This window comes from Sinohyriopsis cumingii, chromosome 1, assembly GCF_028554795.1.
Source record: "Sinohyriopsis cumingii isolate HCF-2022 chromosome 1, ASM2855479v2, whole genome shotgun sequence".
NCBI lineage: Eukaryota > Metazoa > Mollusca > Bivalvia > Unionida > Unionidae > Sinohyriopsis > Sinohyriopsis cumingii.
The window spans coordinates 122,705,974-122,727,640 of NC_142961.1; the positions used below are offsets into that span (position 1 = coordinate 122,705,974).

Consider the following 21,667-nt stretch of genomic DNA (forward strand, 5'->3'; position numbering starts at 1 on the left):
GAGAGGGAAACATTACTATCATCAATAGTCGAAATTGAAATAAAATATTCATATAAGTTAGCCTTATCTTTTTCATTAATAGTGCCTTATTATTTGTAATTTTGAGTGCCATGATACAGGATGTCTCTTTCAAAGATGACTTTAATTTGACATGTTTGGGGATCTCTTCTATCACAATGTGAAAGCTGAGCATCAATATTACCCCTGTAAATTTCTTTAGCAAATATTTCAGGTTATTTTCTTATTCATAATTTGTCTGTATTTATTCCAATCGTTGGTCTTAACAAGACTGACCACAAATTTAAATATTTTGTCCCATTTCCTTGTCAATATTCCTAACTGACAATCAAGCCACGATTTATCTATCATTTGAGCGATTTGTTGCATATGCAGCTTATGACAACGTTAAATATTTCCAGCCAAGGACATTTTTATTAACTGTCAGAAGTTAAGAATTTCGCAACCCTGATATGACTATGTAATATGCAATGTTAAGATTAACACATATTAACAGACCAATAGAGGATTGCAATGAAAGGAAATTTAGAAATTGGACAACAGTTTTAATTAAAGTAAAATGTATATTGGTTTTGTCTTCCATGGGCAATTTTTGTATGTTTTACGGCATAGGACATTTAAAAATGGTCATTTTGTACGTCATGAGATAATACAAAGTTATTTTAAAAGGTTTCATTATCACAACATAAACACGGAAACACAAAGTACATCATATCTCTGCTTTCTCTTTATTTCATTAAAGACAGGACAACAGTATTTATGTTGATTACAGTAAATACCTAGAAATTACGGTCTTCATTATGTCAAATCCTTAGAGGACAAAGTAATCATCAAATATTTTTTCTTTATTAATACAATTTGCAATTAAATTTTTCTTGATCAAGTGGAGATATCAATGACACTCCATAATTTTCAAAATTATTAAGATAGACTGACAACATTAAAATGAAATAATTAAAATATACCACGTCTTACAATAAAAAAATTGGAACATCTAGACTGACAAGAATGAAATGAAATAATTAAGATAAATGATCAAAATAATGAAAATTTGACTTCAAATCATATATTTAAAATTTAATCATATGACTCCAGGGTAACAAAGACCAAAAAGACCCACAAAACAAAACAGGACTATGCATGACTGGGGTTCAAATTTTCCTGTTCCTCCTCTTTCCCTTGATGATATATTTCCAGTTCCGTACCAGACTCACGCCGGATGCACGTTTTGGTACAAATAAATAAAATAACAAATATAAGCAGACATAACATGCTCTGTCCTAATAACAGATACGGAAACCATAGTGGGCTTTTATTCTCCATTAGATAGCCTAAATATAATGGATTTAGCATTGTGCCACTTGAGGCAGCTATCACAAACAAAGAAGCTATTTTTCCAGAAACTGGCATTACGGTTTCTTCCGTCCATGTGACGATGGTAGGGAAGACGACTGACATGGCTAGACCAGTGAGAGAAGAAAACATCCAAACAATTGGACTGAACAGAAGAACACTCCCTACCGTAAAACCGGCCAGGGAGATAACCATGAAAGAGCAGTAAAGGAACAGCATTTTAGTTGGATGCATTAAACGGATGATAAAGATTCCTAAAAATCGTCCAAACCCAAAACTTGCCCAGTATACTGTTGTGGCAAGAGAACCTTTCAACTTAGTCCAGTTTAAGTGAAGAAGACTAAAAGTCATAAGGTAGCTGGCAAACGTGTCCTCCACAGCGCAGTAAACGTGCAAGAAAAACATGAGAAGGATCATCACTCCAATTTTTTGAAAATTTGAAATCTGAGTAGATATTCTTCGACTAGCTTCATTTGCCTCTTGCTGTTCTTTTTTCCGTGGTTCTGAATTTCTTCGTAGATATGAAACAAGGAACGGAACTGCAGATAGTATTCCAATTATCGTGCTGATCAAATATGCGTACTGTACTTTTGTCTCGCCCCAGTATTCGAGATCAGTAGTAATGGTGCAATTGGTGGAATTTGAACAGCTAGGCAAAATACTCGTGTGGGATATTTCAGCAAATGAAGTGTTTTCTGTTCCATTCAGAGACTCCTTGCCTATTTCAGATAGAGATCTCTTTGGGGCAAGAAATGGTTCCGTTATCAATGGCGAAATTAAACCGCCAAAAGCAAAAGAAAAGTGTACTGTCTGCATGTAAGGTCGACCGTCCACACCCCATATAGCAGCAATCACTGTATTTGCCCCTGCAAAATACACACAAATTTACCAATCAATTACCTTGTTAAAAACATTTTATCACTTTCTACGGCAACTAATGGATACAAAAATGTCAAGTGTAAATATTCCTTTATAATAATATTCCAGAAAATACTGCTGAAAACATTTCATCATTGCAAACAGTTTAAGAGAACATTTTACAGATATCTCACAAGCACATGGCTATAACAACTCAAACACACTTTTGACGTTAGCCATAGATGCAGGATGTTACATCAGACTTAAATTTTCCCATGACTACTACAAACTTCAAAACTGACATAAACTGTCAATAAAATTTTCGATTGACTGGTGTACTATTTATTAGCCAACCGCCATAGCTTCACTGGGAATGAGAGGAATGGTAACAAGGTTACGACGTCTATTTTGCTCATTTTGACATGGATAAGGTAGGATGACTTGTGATGCATCGACTAATCTGTAAGGTTTGTTGACATGGTATGCCAATTTGATATGAAGCTTGAATGGTTGTGTCCAAACATGGCCAGAATGGGTCAGACAGAATCTGTGAATTTGGTAATAGTACATATTAATGTAAGTACTGACAAGTAATGTAATCTAAAATAAACAAGGAGTGACAAGTGTCCTTTGTCATGCATGATTAGTTAATTCACCTTTAAAATCGGCTGCGAAATATTTTGGTATATCAACTGGAAAGTTAATAATACTTTATAAAACTGAGGTCATGAAAAAGCACACGACGGAACCAGATCTAACATGCATATTAACAGGTCCAAGCTGGGCCTGAAGAACATCAGATTCAATACAAAAGCTCAGTTACAAAATGTTCTTTATTTGTCCTATGAGCATGAATCGGGTCATCCCTTATGTTGGAAGTATTACAGTAAAGGTCACTTGATCTACACAATGTCACCTAAATCAGGAAACCGCAAACAGCTAGAATACAACAGTTTTTCTGTATTCCTATCACATTCAACCCACAGACAATTTCATTTTTCAAATGTTTTTTTTAAAAAGACTATATTTGTCATACTTTGCATCCTTTTCAGGTTTACCATGTTTAGCAGGACGGCCATTTTCTTCCTTTTTGCTCCCATTTGCTTTATGGAATTGTTACTGGATAAGTAGCCAAAGTTTCATAAACTCATGACTGATCGAGGTTGTCAGCCATGTCTGATTGTGCTGAACTCTGTTAGAGATTGGTTTGCATTTCAATGTTCTGGTCAGCGGCTATTTCAACCTTTTGATTTGTACCAGTCAAGTCACACTATATTTATTATATACCTTTTGCACCAGTCATTTAATATCTCGCTAAATAATTATTGAGACGTAAGACTGAACTGTTCTGTTTCCAAGTAATGCACCGGAAAGTTCTCTTTCCATGTAATAAGGCAAAGTATTTCTAAATGAGAATCTATTTTATGTCCTGGGGTTTTGATATACTATAAACAACAATAGCAGAGCCACTTACTCTTTCTTTTATACACTATGCCACATTCTGACAGTCTTGTACACAGCAAAATGTAAGTACATTTCGAGTAATACTGATTGGAATAGACTTACACTAATATATCCGTCAGCATTTTACACTCATAGAAGTAACAACTTTGAGACTGCAGACTTCATATATTTTTTACAAATTGTTAATTTGTTAATTTATCCTCAAATTATTTGTATTAAAATTAAATAGCTTTTCAATAATAAAGTGTTGTTTAGTACTACAATTGTTTTGAACACACACACACACTCACAGATATATATATATATATATATATATATATATATATATATATATATATATATATATATATATATATCATACTTAGGGTCAAATATTTATGTCATGTTAGACTAAAACAAAGAGAACACTACAAGATAATTTGTTAATTTTCTCTTTATTCTGGGCTTACCTTCATACATATTTGATAATATTGTCATGTGTAGTAAAACTAATCATAAAGATCGTAGATGATTACAAATTAATTCAAAATGTCTTCAACAGATGGGAAATCGTGTGGGGAAAAAGAAGATATCTTTTTTATGATGTATTTTTTACTTGAAATATATACAGGTGTTTAATTTTTAATTATGAATAGTATCTTGACACTTTTCAGTATCCTTATACCCACACCAGTTATTAATATGACACTTTACAATATACTTATACCCACCATAATCAATAATGTAACATTTTGAAGTATCCTTATACTCACTAAACTCATTAATATGACACTCTACAGTACCCTTATACCCACTAAAGTCATTAAAATGACACTCTACAGTATCCTTATACCCATTGTAGTCATTAATATGACACTCTACAGTATCCTTATACCCATTGTAGTCATTAATATGACACTCTACAGTATCCTTATACCAATTATAGTCATTGATATGACACTTACAGTATCCATATACCCATTATAGTCATTAATATGACACTTTGGAGTATCCTTTTACCCACTATAGTCATTAATATGACACGACAAATACTTAAATGTTTTATTCAATTATCAAAAATGTTATATAGAAACATATTATTATCTACCTCTTTCAAGGTGCTCTAGGGTTTTTGAATGGTCAACAAGATTAGGTCCCCGAATTAGCTCAAAGTAAAAAAGATAACTCTACAAAAATTATCACAAGTTTATTATGGTTTAATATTGAAAAACTTAAAAAATCTAAATGAAATTTAAAATTAAATTTAGAACGATGTAAATCATGTTACTGTGAAAGTTATTGTAAGGACCGTTAAAAAAACCTATCTTTGCCACAAGATATACTGACAATGAACTTGGAAACCACAAAACTGCTGTTATAGTTCATACAGCAGTTTTGGATACAATCTATATTACTTTATTTTTGTAGGTGGATGCTTGAATATATTTGACGGGATTTTTAAAAAAAAGGATTAGAGTAATAAAGAAAACACAATTTAGACTTTAGACGATGAAGAATATCAATAATAAATTTAGCGTACTTCTTATATTATAGACCATGAAAGGAATATACCACTCTGGTGGCCTAGTTGTTAGAGCATCTGCCTCGGATGCAGGAGGTCGCAGGTTTGAACCGCGGCCAAGTCATACCAAAGACTTATAAAAATGGAACCAACAGCTGCCTTGCTTGACGCTAAGCATTAAGACGTGTTAGGACTGGTTGGCTTGGTGTCATGATAATGTGATTGGGTGGGGCACGATGCTACATATCTGCGGCATGATGCCCCAGTGCTAGACGTCACTATAAACTGCCACACTGCAGACATCATAGCGATATGACTGAAAACTTGCTAAAGCTATGTTAAAAATACAAATCACACACACACACACACACGCACACACACATGAAAGGAATACAGTTCTCAGTGAATCACAAAAAATGATGATTCGTGCTTGAAATAGAACTTCATCTGAAAATTATATGCATCCTGAGTGCTGCTGATGTGACAAAATTGCGCCAGTCAACGCAGCTTTGACAAATCTAATCATGTAATAATTTTGTCATGGTCTGATGAGATACAGGAGAGCTGGAATAGGAAAGTGAAAGAACATTGCATGGGCCTATCTGATCGTGTAATAATTTAGTATGGTATGTACTGGAATACTAAAGTAAAAGAACAATACCAGTATCCCATCCTCCTAGACAAGCTCCACCGATTGCTCGCATGGCCACCATCAGTGGAAAGAGAGAACACCATGGCGCAATGCCACCAGCCAAAGACATGCCCATAATGAACAGAAAAAGAAGCAAAAGCCTGTTGAATTTATCGTACAGCACCCCAGATATTAGAGATCCAGCCAGATACCCCGTGGTCCATGCTGTTAGCAGCCAGGAGGATGTGGTAATGTCCTTGTTCACTATAAGACGAAGGTCAGGAAACGCTGGCCCTGTGTGTCCAATGAACAGACCCTGTAAAATATGTATTGATACCTGAAAAATATGTATTGATACCTGTAACATATATATTGATACCTGTAATATATGTATAGATATAGATCATGGGTGCCCACATAATGTTTCTTATGGGAGGGGAGCAAACACGTAGTGGCAAACCACACTAAGTTTTACGGATGGAGCAAAACATGTTTATATGTGAAAAGAGAAGATGGATAGGGGAGTTAGTGCCTATGACTATGTATGTATGTATGTATGTATGTATATATATATATATATATATATATATATATATATATATATATATATATATATATATATATATATATATATATATAAATATATATAACAGTATTTTGATGGTGGCTACTGTGGAAGAAACATTAATAAAAGTAGTCCTTCTTAAGAGACAAGTGTATGTTGGGTGAGTCCACATTATTCAACATTTACATAATGGTTACAGTTGTGTGTTGTGTTGGTGAATCTACCTGCACAAACCCATGACCATTACACAATGGTTACAGTTGCATTTCTTGGCGGTGAATTTACCCACACAAACCCATGACCATTAAATACTGGTTACAGTAATGTTTCTTGGTGGTGAACCTATCTTCACAAACCCATGACCATTAAATACTGGTTACAGTGATGTTTCTTAGTGATGAATCTACCCGCACAGATCCATGAACATTACACACTAGTTACAGTCCTGTTTCTTGGTGGTGAATCTAACTACACAAAGACATGGCCATTACACACTGATTACAGTCATGTTTCTTGGTGGTGAATCTAACTACACAAAGACATGGCCATTACACACTGGTTACAATCGTGTTTCCTGGTGGTGAATCTACCCACACAAACCCATGACCATTACACACTGGTTACAGATGTGTTTCTTGGTGGTGAAAACTTTCTATTATGCTAGTCACATTTCGCTTTAAACAGAAGAAACCTATTCAAGAACTCTATTTGTTTCTTAAATGAAACTCAACAAGTTACAAAGAGAAAACTAGTTTTTTCAACACGCATATCCCAGGACTCCTCCGCTTGGTCCCATTAAACTGTGTCCCTTGTGTCAAATTTCTGGGTACAAGAATATACCACATGGTCAAAGTCTGAACCTGTCTCTTCACACCCAGTGTCAATGTATAGTTATAACGTGAAGCACCAGTCCCAATAATATTCTAAGGTTTGAAGTTGTTTGCACGGTATAGAAGGAATTGCACACATGCTGGCACATATGTCTACATGGGATACACACATGGGCCCCCAGATTTGTATGGACTACAAATGCAGGCAGACACAGGTTTCTCCATTAAAACAAAAAAACACTTCTATGAATTCCTGAAACAAGAATATATATATATATATTTATGTTGAAATAATAATTCGATCCTATTTCAGTCCACAATTTGAACATCCAGAATTAGCCCCATGTTTGATAAGTGGAAATGTTTGTTTTGCTTGGGTAATATCATTGAGTAACTTTTAATCGCATATATTTTTTAACAAGTAATCTTTTTAAATTCTGGAATAAAAATCAAAATGAGATAAAGTCATAAAATAAAAATTATTATAGGCTCATTTTTTCCTCTGTTAACTTTACATTGTCAGAATCGTGCAGTATTACCCGATACTGAATCCGCACGCCAATACACATATAGCACGTGCATAAATGAACTACTTTCTATTGTAAACAAACAATGGACGCAGATGCCAGCACTTTTGATTTGTAAACAAATCATGCACACTCGCATAAGAGGCGCTTTACGTTGTGATTGTTTAAATTTGTTTTTGAATGAACTGAAACAGACGTTTCGTGGACTGCCACTTACCAGCTGCTTTGGCACTTTTCGCATAGATACAATGTTTCGGATTTAGGCTAGCTACAATATACAACAGACGCAAAAAAAGGTCCTTACGAATAACATACAAGTGACAAGTCATATGCTGTCTTCCTTAGCTGGTGATCAGAATGGCAAAAAAAATATACTTACAGTTTTACATCTTGCATTTACTCAAAATGTACTTTCTCAGTTCTGCAAATCTGAATTACATGAGCCATGTCATAGGTTCTGAATCTTGATTACATATTTTGAAACTGCACTGTAATTTTGATGATAAGTGCAATTACATCCTCCTTACTGCACACAAAATGAAATAAGCATTAAATTCCATAGCATCTTTTTGATAACTGCAATTGAAAGACTTCATATTTTTCCTACATTATGATTTCAAACATTCAATAAAAGAAACAGAAAAACATTTGCAGAAGTCAACACGCTTCTCCCTAGCTTCTTCAATCCCATGTTGTTGTTGTTGTGGGGTTTAATACCATTTTTCAGCACACAATAGGTTATGCATGGCGGCCAGTATTAATGGTGGAGGAAGAACCCAGGAAAACTGGGGGAAGAACCACTGACCCACAAGAAGCTACTGGCAATCTTTCTCACATATCCACATTATCCGAATGCTAGACTCCAACCCACGCAGACAGAAGTGAGATGGCAGTGATCCGTAATGAAGAGCGCTTTAGACCACTCAACCACTCAGGGCCCCTCAATCCCATGTATTTCATGTGGAATTGTCAGATACAAATCCAGCCCATAATCCTGAAATTTTGTGGAATCAAAAAAAATACAAAAATCTATCAATTCCACATCAAATGGAAAAGTTGTTGCAATGCACATTCATTCACAATACAACTCCAAATTTCAATTTTAACTAGACATGACATTTTGTTTCGAAAGTTATATCGAGCATGCGACTAAGTTCGAATTTATCTGGGCGGAGTTATGTTCGCAGTAATAATGTTGTTGTTGTAATGATGAATATGTGCTTGTGTATTTAGTTCGGAATATGGCATACATTCATTTACGTAATGTTTCTTGTAGTGTCTTTTGTTTATACAATTAAGCCTTAGGTAGAATAAAAAAATGAGCATATAATAAAAAGGTTACTGCATTTGTATGGAAAAATATGAACTCATTTTGTCGGATCGATATACTGCACTCCCAAGGTCGTGCAGTATTCCATCCCAAAATCTTGTTCATATTTTCCCATACAAATGCAGTAACCTATAATTATCGTGCAAAAGGATTTTATTTTATTACATACTTTATGACGTGTTGTCATTACGTTGTTCTATTTGCTATTAACCTTATGTTTACATTTACAATGAATCCAGTATGTAGTATCTATAGTCATTTACTAATTTCTCAATGACTCATACATACATGCACACACACACATGGACACACACATACACACACACATACATACACATGTGAATGAGATATAAATTAAAAAAAACACAATGGCAGCATACCCCCACAATACACGAAATACATATCCACACTGTCAACAAGAACTTTGATCTATAAACAGCATCCATTCTAATTTTCTGGATGAATCTGGTTCGATCATTCGTGACAAATGAGGCATCCTTAACTAGATTAGCTTCAGTTGTTTCAACTTCTCCATCAACATGCTTGAGGAATGATGTCTCCTCTTGGCCCTTATACAACTCAGAATTGACTGTCACCTGATTTTCTTGTCTTTCTTCATTAAGATTGCCCGTCATTTCCGATTCTAGAAATATGTGTTTAAATCATATTACATGGGAATGAGTTAAGAAGAAAAAAAGTCAACTGTAAATAATACCAATGATGAACATTTTTGTTGTTGTTGTTGTCATAATTCTTTATTATTATTATTATTATTATTATTATTACTATTATTATTATTACTATTATTATTATTACTATTATTATTATTTTTAATCTTATTTTAATTATTATTATTATTATTACTACTAGTAGTAGTAGTGTTATACTTCTATTATCAAAGACATGTATAATTCATGTTTATTATTATTATTATTATTATTATTACCATTATGTTTATTATTATTTATGATTATTATCCAATACTTTAAATCATTTTCTCTCGTGAGAAATGCCGAATAGGCTGCATCTATCGTTGAATATAAAATAGCTACGCATTGTCTGAGAGCATTTGATACTGCTTATAAATTGTGTAACAGATATTGTAATGCTATCTGTGATCTGAAATTTGACACCGGGAATAGTTCGTTTCATACAAAGTAAATGTAGATTGATTACTTGATTATTAGACTTGTCCCTGGACCAGTGAATAGCATAAACAGACGTTTTCCAATACTGGTCCTGTTTTTAACCAGTTTACAGTGCAAGAGGCATATTCCAATACAATGTGAAGTATAGTTTACAATATGAAGTTTACCTTACTATGTTAAAATATACGTGACCAAAGGTTGCTGTCCACGTCAGGGTGTTAGCTGGGGAATCGAGTCAAGAACCAGACGAGATAACGCTAGTTCAACATTAAATAAAACATTACAGGGAATTACGTCACAATAATACTTTCAGTTAAGATCCCACAAATGTAGTTCTAGTCTATTTTTAAAACATTTTTTCCTCTCTCATTTTGGCGGTGATAGAAGTGGGGTTTTTGAGCATTTTTGGTAGGGATTTAAAGGTAACTGTTTATTCTTGATAATATGAGCTCATGGTGTTGTTGTCTGTGTGTATTTCGAGGACAGTGCACAGTGAGTAATTAGGCCTTGATGATGATCCGGAAGTGAAATCTAGCAAGTCAACATTTGACAATAATTTTCACCGTGAAGTCATCTTTGAAGGTATTTTAAATTAAAATATGATTTGTATTGATTGTCACACAGTGGAAAGGTCAGTACTGAGAAACAAATGTAGAGAATATATAGTAAAATTAAATGTGTTCTACGTTTACGTCAGCACCGAGTACATGCAGGAAATACAGAGAAAATCGGACCCATTAATTCTAGCTGTTCATTATTTGAAAATTCCAGGACAAATTAGTATTTGTACAGCTAACTGTCTTACAATCTTTAAATAAAGTAGTTGCATACAGATAGTAGTAGTAGTAGTAGTAGTAGTAATAATAATAATAATAATAATAATAATCTTGTTCCTATTGTTAGTAGTAGTAATAGCAGTAGTGTGTGTGTGTGTGTGTGTGATCTGGATTTCTAGCGTAGCTTCAACAATTTTTCAGTCATATCGCTATGATGTCTGCAGTGTTGCAGTTTGTAGTTATCTAGTACTGGAGCATCATGCTGCAGACATGTAGCGTGATGTCTCACGGAGTCACATTATCCTTACACCAGGCTGACCGTCCTAACACTAACCTCGTAATGCTGAGTGCCAAGCAAGGAATCTGTTACTACCATTTTAGTAAGTCTTTGGTATGAATCGGCGAGAGATCGAACCCACGATCTCCATCATCCGAAGCGGACGCTCTAACCACTAGACCACCGGAGCCGTAGTAGTAGCAGCAGTAGTGGTAGTAGTAATTATTATTATTAATTATTAAGTAAAAACCATTTCAGTACAAGTGAAAATAATACCAGTAGTAACAGTAGTAATCCGATAAATCAACCTCCCAAATCTGTGTTGATACTGTTGTTCGTCTATTCCAGAGGACCAGTCTAGTCATCCGAGGGTTGGAGGGGCAGGTTCTGTTCTTTGCGAGCGCATGTGGCTGATGAGGCCAATCCTTGCACGGAATGTTCGTTTGCGAAAGGGACAAGGGATGAGTGGGACGTCTCCAGGAGGGTTGATGGCACGCGATTTTCTGGCTTGCCTTTTCAGCTTTGCAGCAGCTGTCCTACTAGATTCGCACAACCTGGAGCTTTTGTTCACGGAGGAACGCCAAGTGACTCGATCGCTTGCTGTTTGCTCCCAGGTATCAGGGTTTATGTTCAACGCTTTCAATGCAGCTTTCAGATTGTCTTTGAAGCGTTTCTTCTGACCTCTGTGGGATCCCTGTCCTTTCTGTAGCTCGCCAAAGAAGAGTCCCTGGGTCAGCCGGTGGTTTGGCATGCGTACAACATGTCCCGCCCAGCGTAGCTGCGACTGCATCAGAATGGTGTTGATGCTGGGTAGACCTGCTTGGGCGAGTACCTCAGTGTCTGGAACCTTGTCCTGCCACTTGATGTTTATGATTTTCCTTAGACATGTGGTGTGAAAGTGGTTCATCTTCCTTGCGTGGCGTTGATACACAGTTCACGTTTCTCATGCGTAAACTAGTGTGGAGAGCACAACTGCCCTGTAGGCCTTTAGTTTGGTCTGGATGCTGATGCCTCCTCTATTTCTCTATGCCGAAAGTTGAGCTGGTTCTGGCAATGCGGAGGTTCATTTCGTCGTCATTAGCGATGCTCTGTGACATTGTACTACCAAGGTAGGTGAAGCGGTACATTACGTTGAGTTTTAGGCCGTTGACGGTGGTGTTGGGACCAACAAAGGAGTTTGCAGGGACTGGCTGATGCAAGACTTCAGTCTTCTTGATATGGAAGGTGAGACCGAAGCTTTTGCAGGAGCTGAAGAACTTGTCAACGCTGCAAGTCGGATTCTAGCCAACGTTGAGGGCGTAGTCATCAGCAAATAAGAATTCCCTGATGGTGTCTGTCATAACTTTGGTTTTCGCTTCAAGCCTCCTGAGGTTGAACATTTTTCCATCTGTACGGTACCTAATGCCTACTCCAACATCTCTGTCTCTGAAAGCATTAGTCAACATGGAGCAGAACATTAGACTGAACAGTGTCCGTGCCAGAACACAACCCTGATTGACACCATTGGTTACTGGGAATGTCTCAGACGTCTCTCCATTGTCCTGGACTCTTTCCTGCATGCCTTCGTGGAAATGCTGTACCATACATATAAATGTTCTCGGGCATCCGTACTTTGTCATTACCTTCAACAAGCCTTGTCTGCTGACATTATCAAAGACCTTTGTCAAATCGACGTAGATGGAGAAGAGGTCGGCGTTTTGCTCTTCACATTTCTCTTGTAACTGCCTCGCAGCAAACACCATGTCGATGGTCCCACCTTTTCGGAATCCACACTGGCTTTCTGGCAGGAGTCCCTAGTCAAAGTGCGTAGTGAGGCGGTTCAGTAGGATTCTGGCGAGTATCTTTCCTGCGATTGAGAGCAAGGATATACACTGGTGATTGTTGCAGTCCTGGCGGTTCCAATTGATCTTATACAGGTGGATTATGGAAGCGTCTTTGAAGTGGAGGGGATCGTCTCTGGCTGCCACATCACTAAAAACAGTTGGTGGAGCCTTTCTGTTAGGGCTGTGCCCCTTCCTTGTAGACTTCAGCTGAGATAGAGTCTGAACCAGGGCCTTTACCACTGGATAGCAGACGTGTCGTTTTCTGTGTCTCTAGCAATGGGGGGGGGGGGGTCATCCAGTGCTTCGTTGATGGGTAATTGGGAGAGACGACTAATGGCTTCATGGTTGATGGACGAATGGCGATTTAGGACGTTGTATAAGTGTTCAGCCCAACGTTGAAGAATCTTGTCTTTGTCAGTAATTAGCTTATCCCTGTCTGCGCCGAGAAGGGGGGAAGAGCCGGAAAATATAAGTCCATACACTTCTTTCAGGGCGTTGTAGAAGTTCTTCATGTCATGCATGTCTGCGTAGCGCTGAAACTTATCAGCTTTGTGTCTCAGCCATGTGTCTCGCATCTGACGAGTTTTCTGCGTATATTGTACGCATCTTTCCAGGAGGTGGATTGGGGTTGTTGAGGTAAGTTGGGTGGAGACGGTGTTTCTCATCTTGAACAGCTTTATCTCGTCGCAGTTCTAATGGAACCAGTCTTGATACTTTCTTGTTGAGGGTCCTAGGATTTCCAAAGCTGTGCTGTAAACCAGATCTCTGATTGCCGCCAGGTCGGTCTCCACATTCTGATTGTCCAGAGGGGTGGATTTCAGACGTTCTTCGATTTCATCCACGAGAGATTGTTTGGTAATGGTACGTGTCAGCTTGGTAATGTTTAGTCATTTAGGAGCCTTCTTTCCCTGTTGGCGTCGTTTGGGCTTAATGCGGATGTTGAGCTTGGTGATGATGAGGTGGTGGCCTGTCCAGCTGTCATCGCAGCACAAGGACTTGGTCACACGCACATTTTGCCTGTCCATCTTCCTGACAATAACGTAGTCGATGAAATGCCAGTGCTAAGAGTGAGGGTGCATCCATCACGTCTGGTATTGGGTGGGAGGTGGAAGATTGTATTGGTGAACAGCAGTTCATACTCGGCGCATGTCTGCTTCAAAATGAGACCGTTGTTGTTACAGTGACCCACTCCGTACTTTCCTTGCACTCCATCCCAGGCAACGTGATCACAGCGTACATTTACATTAAAGTCTCCAAGAATGACTAGCATATCAGCCATTGGAACGTCAGCAATGACGGAGTGAAGATCCTCATAGAACTTGACCTTCGTTTCATCCGGGTTGGTCAATGATGGAACGTAGCAACTGATGATGGTAAGGTGCTTTCTTCCAGACAGGAGAGGGAGTTTCATGGTCATGAATTTGTCGTTTACTCCCTTGGAAAGTTCAGCCAATCTGTCAATCAGTGCTGTCTTCACTGCCAAGCTGACACCAGCCTCGCGGCGCTCTTCACTTCCTCTGCCGCTCCAAAAGAAATTGTATCCGGAACCCTTTTCACCGAGTTTTCCTTCTCTTGCAAGCCGGGTCTCGCTAAAGGCAGCAGTGTCCATATTGTGTCTGACGAGTTCCGTTCCTATTAGGATGGTTCTCCTCTGGGGTCTTTCCACGTCATCTCTGTCCATTAAGGTGCGAACATTGCATGTGCCGAGTGTGAGAGGAACAATCCTCATTTAATTCTTTGTATTTCGACCGCTGAAGTAGGGTCTTTGTATATCCGGAGCCCCTCTCACAGAGTTTGCCTTCTCCTGCAAGCTGGGTCTCGCCAGAGGCAACAATATCCACGTTGTATATGGCGAGTTCCGTTCCTAATAGGATGGTTCTCCTCTGGGGTCTTTCCGCGTCATATCTGTGCAGTAAGGTGCACAAATTCCATGCTCCGAGTGTGAGAGAAACAATCTCATTTTCTTCTTTGTATTTCGACCGCTGGAGTAGGGTCCATGTCAACCACGGTAAGCTAGACAGGGAGGTTTAGAGCAGGCAATATTTACGGCATCTTTTCTAGCCCCTTCCTCATGCAAGGCAGTGAGCAGTGCATTTCTGAAGAGGGCTGCTCGGTCGCTCAGGGGGCTGCCGGACACCACTGCTGCTCCTTGTCAGTGTTGAACGACCCTAATGGCTGAGTCGCCTGCGTGCAGGTTTGCGGCTATGGCTGCTGATACAGACCCTAAAATCAATATCATCACGGGTGAGGGGATGATTTATCGGTCTTTAACAGTAGCAGTAGTAGTCATGATGGTCGCAATTGGGCGGGCGATACTACTGGCAACCGCTCGGGGTGCCAGTCGGGGTGGGGAATCATCATTTGGCAGAGTTTAAAGCATTTTTCTCCAAGTGTGGGTGGGTGGGTGGATGAAGGGGCGCCCAAGGCGATGTTCGCCCTCGGCGCTGTTGCAACTGAAGCAGTACTGGTCGTAGTTTAATAATATTTATTCAATTGTTTTAGGGCACAACTAGAGGTTGATAAGGTATATGCTGATGTTGTCTTCATCTATAACCACAACAATCTAGCACGGGTTTTTATGCATTTAATTTTTTTAGCTTACGTAAATTGACATTTTATTATTTTGTAAGAGGCAAACCATATAATGCCTGGGGCAGCAAACTGATGAAAACAAATGAACCCTATATTCTCAGGAAATTAAACTAATATAGCTTAACGTACGCTACGCCTACCTCTGATTGTAACTAAAACATAAACACTAGTTTGTAATTAGCAAGTTATACTATTTCTCTCTGTCTCTCTTCTTTATCTCGTGATATAATTTGGTGGCATATGAGAGAGACCGGCGGCATATAAGAAAGACTGGTGACCTTGATGTATATAGTTTGGTCCAGGTGGCGGGTTCAGTCGTTCTGCCTCAATTTTGCCGTATTGCTACCTAATAGCAAGGAAAGAAAACTCTCTGTATACATTTGCTTTACAGTTCCTAGGCTGACAAGCACCCTTGACATTTCTGCTGACCGTGGAACTCAAATTAAAGCAAAAGCATTATATATATATATATATATATATATATATATATATATATATATATATATATATATATATATATATATATATATATATATATATATATATAACGACCTTTTGGCCTCAGAGATAAATAAATTGATTCTGACAGATTCAAATGACATGTATTTTGTTTTCTAAAAATTAATCATTCTTTGACGGTTTGATCTAAATCTGGAGGACAAAATGTTGCATGTACACTAGACGGTCTTTTACTAACGCTGGTTACAAATGAAATTACAGGCCCGGCAATATGGTAAGGCGAATGAGGCAACCGCCTTGGGTCCGCGCTTTCTGGCAATACATTTTTTTGCTTGGGGCCTAATAGTTACGAGGCATGTGTTGGTGGGAGATAGATCACGCTCATCCCCTATCGTAACTGTCAATGTTAATGCTTTAGTTCGTTTGACTTTTGGACCCGATTACTTAACCATTTACTGATAGTGTTAATTTCATTTATAAGTAGCTCATGTAGGTAGCTTAACCTGTTAATGAACAATAAAATAAATGTAAAGAAATAAATTTGGTTATTGACGAGCATAGACAAATATTAATCTGCAATGCTATGATGAGATCATTCAATCCAAGATTCATTTGTACGTTTAAAAAAAAACCAAGAATAACCTTTGCTTTGGATATTTATTTTCTCCTCAGAACTCGTCTTCAAATTTAGATGATGTGGAATGTTCAAAACTTTATATCGCCTACCATTGGTGCTATAAATTCTTTGATGTTGACGTAGCTGTTACGTTAATGGTGGAGAATCCCCTATTCTGTAAATAGTTGCGTTGCAGAAGCCCTCAACAAGAATTCATAAGCTAAAGGCTCTAGAAATGATACAAAATATCTTCAAAAAACCAAAATAAAAATAAAAGAATTAATACATTTATAAAGAATTAAAATTATAAGGGTTTAATGTTGGTTTTTTTTCTTCTAAATTTATCGTGGTTTAACCTGTCAGATGCCGACTTACACAGTCATATAACGCCCTTTAGCCGTTGATCGAATCTTCGTTATTGTTTGTCCAAAAGTTTGACTTTTGGTATCCAGTCTCGGACGGAACACATACACATCAACACGAGGTTTGAACTGTCTATTTAATTACGTCTGGAATTAGATGTCTTTTGTTGCCAAAACTTCGGACGATATTTCTTCAAATTCATACGTGTCATTTGCATTTACAAGTCATTTTCCCCCAAACTTAGGTTACTGATTAAGCTGTGGTCGTCGGTATTCGATATTGCTACAAATGGCAAACAATATCTGAAGTTAAAATATATGTTATTTTGTTAATATTTAGTGCATAATATTATTGTTGATCCTGGAAGGGTTTGCTATAATGCTCCCACAAAACACAGGGCGTGGGTAAAATAAATCACCACCTGCTCAAAGGAACTGTAAGATTCATAATCAACATGTCCCTTGTAAAAAATTCAATCTTTATGAAAAACCGCAAAACTAATTCCAGAGTATTTAAACGGATGTGCCATTGATCTTTCAAGTGACGAACTTATTTCATTATCGACTCGTGTTGGGAAAGTTATAGGTAGACATATTTGTAAGCGCCTATAGAAACACCTACATTCAGATCATCTTATCTTCAAATACCAATCGGTTTTCTTCGAAACAAATTATATGTTATTTCAGCTAATTGATATTTTCTATACTATGTGTACTGCGCTTGATAGCAAAGATGAAGTGTGTGGCCTTTTGTTGTGTCTGTAAAACATTTGATCGAGTTTGGCATAAACGTTTAATACATAAATTAAAGTGTAGTGACATTGATAGCTTCTTATGTATTTATAGATGTTGTATATCACTCCCTCGTAGATGATCCATCTGTCTGCACTCCTAACTTCAATCTTGCACGTCATCTGTGGACCACGCTGAACCGCTTCCTGACAGGACATGGTCATTGTGCAGCCAACCTTGTCAGATGGGGCCAGGCCACTGATTCTTCCTGTTTATGTGGAGCTCTACAGACCATGTCACACATTGTAAACAACTGTATACTGACAAAGTTACCCGGTGTACTGCAGGCTTTGCACCTTGCTGATGATGACGCGGTTAAATGGAGGAGCACGAACTGCACACGATAAATAAATAAATAAATAAATAGTCTACAAGCATTTTTTGTAAGTAATGCCGAACAAAGTAGCCTGTATGTTGCAGCTGACGAAACAACAGAGCTCTGTTTTAGTTCCGTTACTATTTATTATGAATATTAACAATATCCGTGAAGACCTCTTGGGTGCAACGACACTCGTTGTTGGTGATAGCTCAAATCAAATGATATACGATTTTGTCTTCTATTTCTTTTCGTTTTGTTGAAATAAGCTAAGAAGATAGATGATACATATAATACTAATCGGTAAAATAGTTATAAACAATGAGATTTCATCACTGGAAGATGAAAGAATAGTGAAGAAAAGAGAACAAATAGAAAGAGAGAATTAATTTTTTAGATCATATCAGTTGATCAATAATGAAATACGTTATTTATTACATACACATCATACACTATAACGTACATCATGCTATAAAACGTGAATTTGAGTTATAACACTAATTTATCTTAGTCAACAGGTTAACAATGGTTCTCACTCTTCCCATATCAACATAAATGATTCTTTCTTTTCAGATTTAATTGCAGCATATTTTTCCAAAGTATAGTGGTCCTTAAGAAAAACGCTCACCTCTTCTAAACCAGGCACAATCTTTTTCATTTTATATATATAGAAGTAATATTTGACCAGAAGAAAACAAAAATACAAAGGTTATTCATGTATTCCATCTGCACACTTATCTCCCATTATTATAGTCTTTGCATTTGGCACAATATATATGTTAACTTTATTCCGAATCCAGTGGGGTACACCATTCCACAACATGTTTATCACATCCCATTCCCAAAACACGTGCATTTTTGTTTCCGGTTTAAAAGAAATTGTTTTATACTAAAGCTACATTTATCGGTATCAGACAATTGTATTTTATTCAATAATTATTCCTTGGTATAATTCTGTGGCTAACATGAAATTGAAACCATAGTAATTTTGAATCTATTGTTGTTTTAAAAACTTTAGATATATGTTAGGCCACACATCAATTTTCAAATTGAAAGTTTCGTTCCTTTTCTTTTCACATGTTGGTTTAACATCCGATCTCAAGTGTGGTTTGTAAAATTCTTTACACCCTTTATTATTATGAAATACAATTTCCAGAGGAATAAATGGTCTAACCTGTGTCATTATATCTAGCTGTTGCCAAAGAACTTGATGCATTGAATTATACCTTGAAAAATAAAACCACATTTAGCATTAAAACTATAAAAATCAATAATAATCATTCCCTGCATGTCACAAATCAAAATGCATTTTGCTGTTGTTGTCATTGTGGATAATGTAATCAAATTTTTCATCACCAAAAAAGAACAGGTGTTTAACACCAAATATTTCATACTCAAACAAATTGATAAATAATTTATTAAGGGAGTTCCACGATTCCATGTTATTTTCAAAGCAAATATAAATTTATCAATATATATATTATTGCAAAGCTATCTTTAAACAGGTTGATGCATAACCTTTCTTTTAACTTGATCCACTTTTGACTTCCATATAAAGTTGAAAAAAATTCATGTAAGTCCTTTAAAATTATTTTGATTTTGCTTCAGTCCACGCAACAGTCACTTGAACTTGTGACCAGATGTTATAGTAGTTTTATAAAGGGGGTGTTCTGTCCCAAACCCCTATTTTGAACATGACAGCACTATTCTCCCCCCTCCCAAACCCACCAAGGACTTGCCATCGAATCGTCGCCGTCGTCAAACAAAATAAGGTATGATCCAGAAAGACCACCTTATATAAGACTACTGACATATTTCACATACAATTGATAGCAATTTTTATATCTGATATTTCACACAAAATTACTATACCAAACATTCACAAAAATTCCAGTCCGCTATTAATAACTCGTTGTGACTTGCAGGTAAAACTTCATTTCAATAAAATGAATGCGTTATTGCTAACATACAGAGATTTATTTAAAAAATATATTTACACTCCAAAGAAATTAGTTTCTCCTTCATACAGTTATATATCTAAATTTCCTCTGTATATCTGTAAGAGTTCGGTAGCCTTGTGGTTAAGGTATACGGAAAAACGTTAGATCGACTACATCATGTGTCCGAGTCCAGAAAAAATGTACTGTCTTGCGTTCTTGCGACAGTAGCTATTATAACTGAGGAGCGCCTGGCAAACATTGAAAAAGACGTGATATTCTTTGACGGGTAATTCTAAAATGATTAAAAGCTAAATCTAAACCAGATGCAAAAACTAAAACTAAACCAGGTGGAACTCGCCTGTCACCTCTGAACCTCAAACCGCCCGGCGTTCGCTTGGGGTGGGTGGGTGGTATTTTATCAGCCTGGACAGCTCTCCGAATCTCTAAAATTCCGTTTCGCACTTTAGCGAATTCACCTAGGTTGATTGATTGATTACTTGGATTTACGTCGCGTGCGCCCAAAAGAGCATGTGCGACGGATTTATTCCCGTACAGCGGGATGCTAAATGTTCCTGGGGGAAGGAATTAGTGCCACATCCCACTGCTAAGTTAACCGTCATGTCGTAGGACTGTATGTCCCTAGCGACCTGAATGAAGGGCTTTCATGAGTGGGAATGGGCCCAACACACACGCATGTCAACAAAGAGTTGTTTTCAGCCCGTTATTGACTGTACTAGGTATTCACCCAAGAGGTATGTTTACCCACGACGGAAAAATAAATATAATAATTACCCAAAATAAGAGATATCCAACGTCATTCAACCTTCTCGTCAGGTACTCCATTTTGCCACTTTTTTACAGAAACTACGTGACAAAAGACGATCTTAATGATCTCATGAACCAGCAACATCAAATGGAATGATATAGTTCGACGAGTACTCGGTTCGGTCACGGATAACATCCCTGTGTTTACTGACGGCGGTAGAATCAGAGACTCAAGTATATCGTTTACAACCATCATAAATGAAATCGCTAATCGTTTAAAGAATACTGGTGAAACAATGACAGGTGAACTCAGCATGAGCGGAATTAAAATAGTAACGCTCGGAGACCCAACATCCGACGAAGACGCGGCAACAAAAAAAAAATATGTGAACGTTAACTACAGCACCGTAGATAATAAATTATCCACGTTACGGGCCGAGTATGAGGTTCATGTGAATATGTTCACGAATCTTCGTAGAAATTTTAGAAAAATTGATGAAATCGCGGATAATTTCTTTGGTACTCCGCTCACTGCTGACATGAAACTCTCTGATATCAAGACGAACATTCATACAACTAAGAAAACACTCGAAGACATCGTAAGTAGAATTACTGATATCGTTAACAAAATTAGTCTGATTAAAATTCCTTATGGAGTTACTCAGGAACAGATCACCAACGTAGTATACACAGTGTCATCCGGATTCGCAACACGGTCACAGCA

At 37.2% G+C, this 21,667-nt stretch overlaps 1 protein-coding gene and 1 long non-coding RNA gene across 4 annotated transcripts; one reads left to right on the plus strand and one right to left on the minus strand.

Moving 5' to 3' along the window:
- Positions 1-723: 723 nt before the first annotated feature.
- On the minus strand, positions 724-10,532 carry LOC149807781 (sodium-dependent glucose transporter 1A-like). Of its 3 annotated transcripts, none has more exons than XM_089970551.1 (4): positions 10,393-10,532; positions 9,458-9,720; positions 5,856-6,141; positions 724-2,237 (listed from the first exon to the last, which is right to left on the minus strand). In XM_089970551.1, the coding sequence occupies exons 2-4, from the start codon at positions 9,710-9,712 to the stop codon at positions 1,153-1,155; spliced, it is 1,626 nt and encodes a 541-aa protein (XP_089826677.1). In that variant the 5' UTR covers positions 9,713-9,720; positions 10,393-10,532; the 3' UTR covers positions 724-1,152. The 3 variants fall into 3 exon arrangements, with proteins under 3 accessions (XP_089826677.1, XP_089826685.1, XP_089826693.1); XM_089970559.1 differs by having other exon boundaries at positions 10,398-10,527; XM_089970567.1 differs by lacking the exon at positions 10,393-10,532 and adding an exon at positions 10,254-10,392.
- A 110-nt stretch (positions 10,533-10,642) lies between these two features.
- Positions 10,643-18,288, plus strand: LOC149807782 (uncharacterized). The gene is made up of 2 exons (XR_016423474.1): positions 10,643-10,807; positions 17,977-18,288. It is a non-coding gene; the product is annotated as an uncharacterized LOC149807782 (long non-coding RNA).
- The last annotated feature ends 3,379 nt before the right edge of the window (positions 18,289-21,667 follow it).

Excerpts from the sequence above, each read along its gene's own strand:
- LOC149807781 (XM_089970551.1), bottom strand. The coding sequence starts at position 9,712 with ATGACGGGCAATCTTAATGAAGAAAGACAAGAAAATCAGGTGACAGTC. Across the intron at positions 6,142-9,457 it reads GTATTTCGTGTATTGTGGGG|GGTCTGTTCATTGGACACAC; the intron begins GTATGCTGCCAT and ends CATATTTTACAG. Across the intron at positions 2,238-5,855 it reads TCTAGGAGGATGGGATACTG|GGGCAAATACAGTGATTGCT; the intron begins GTATTGTTCTTT and ends TGTATTTTGCAG.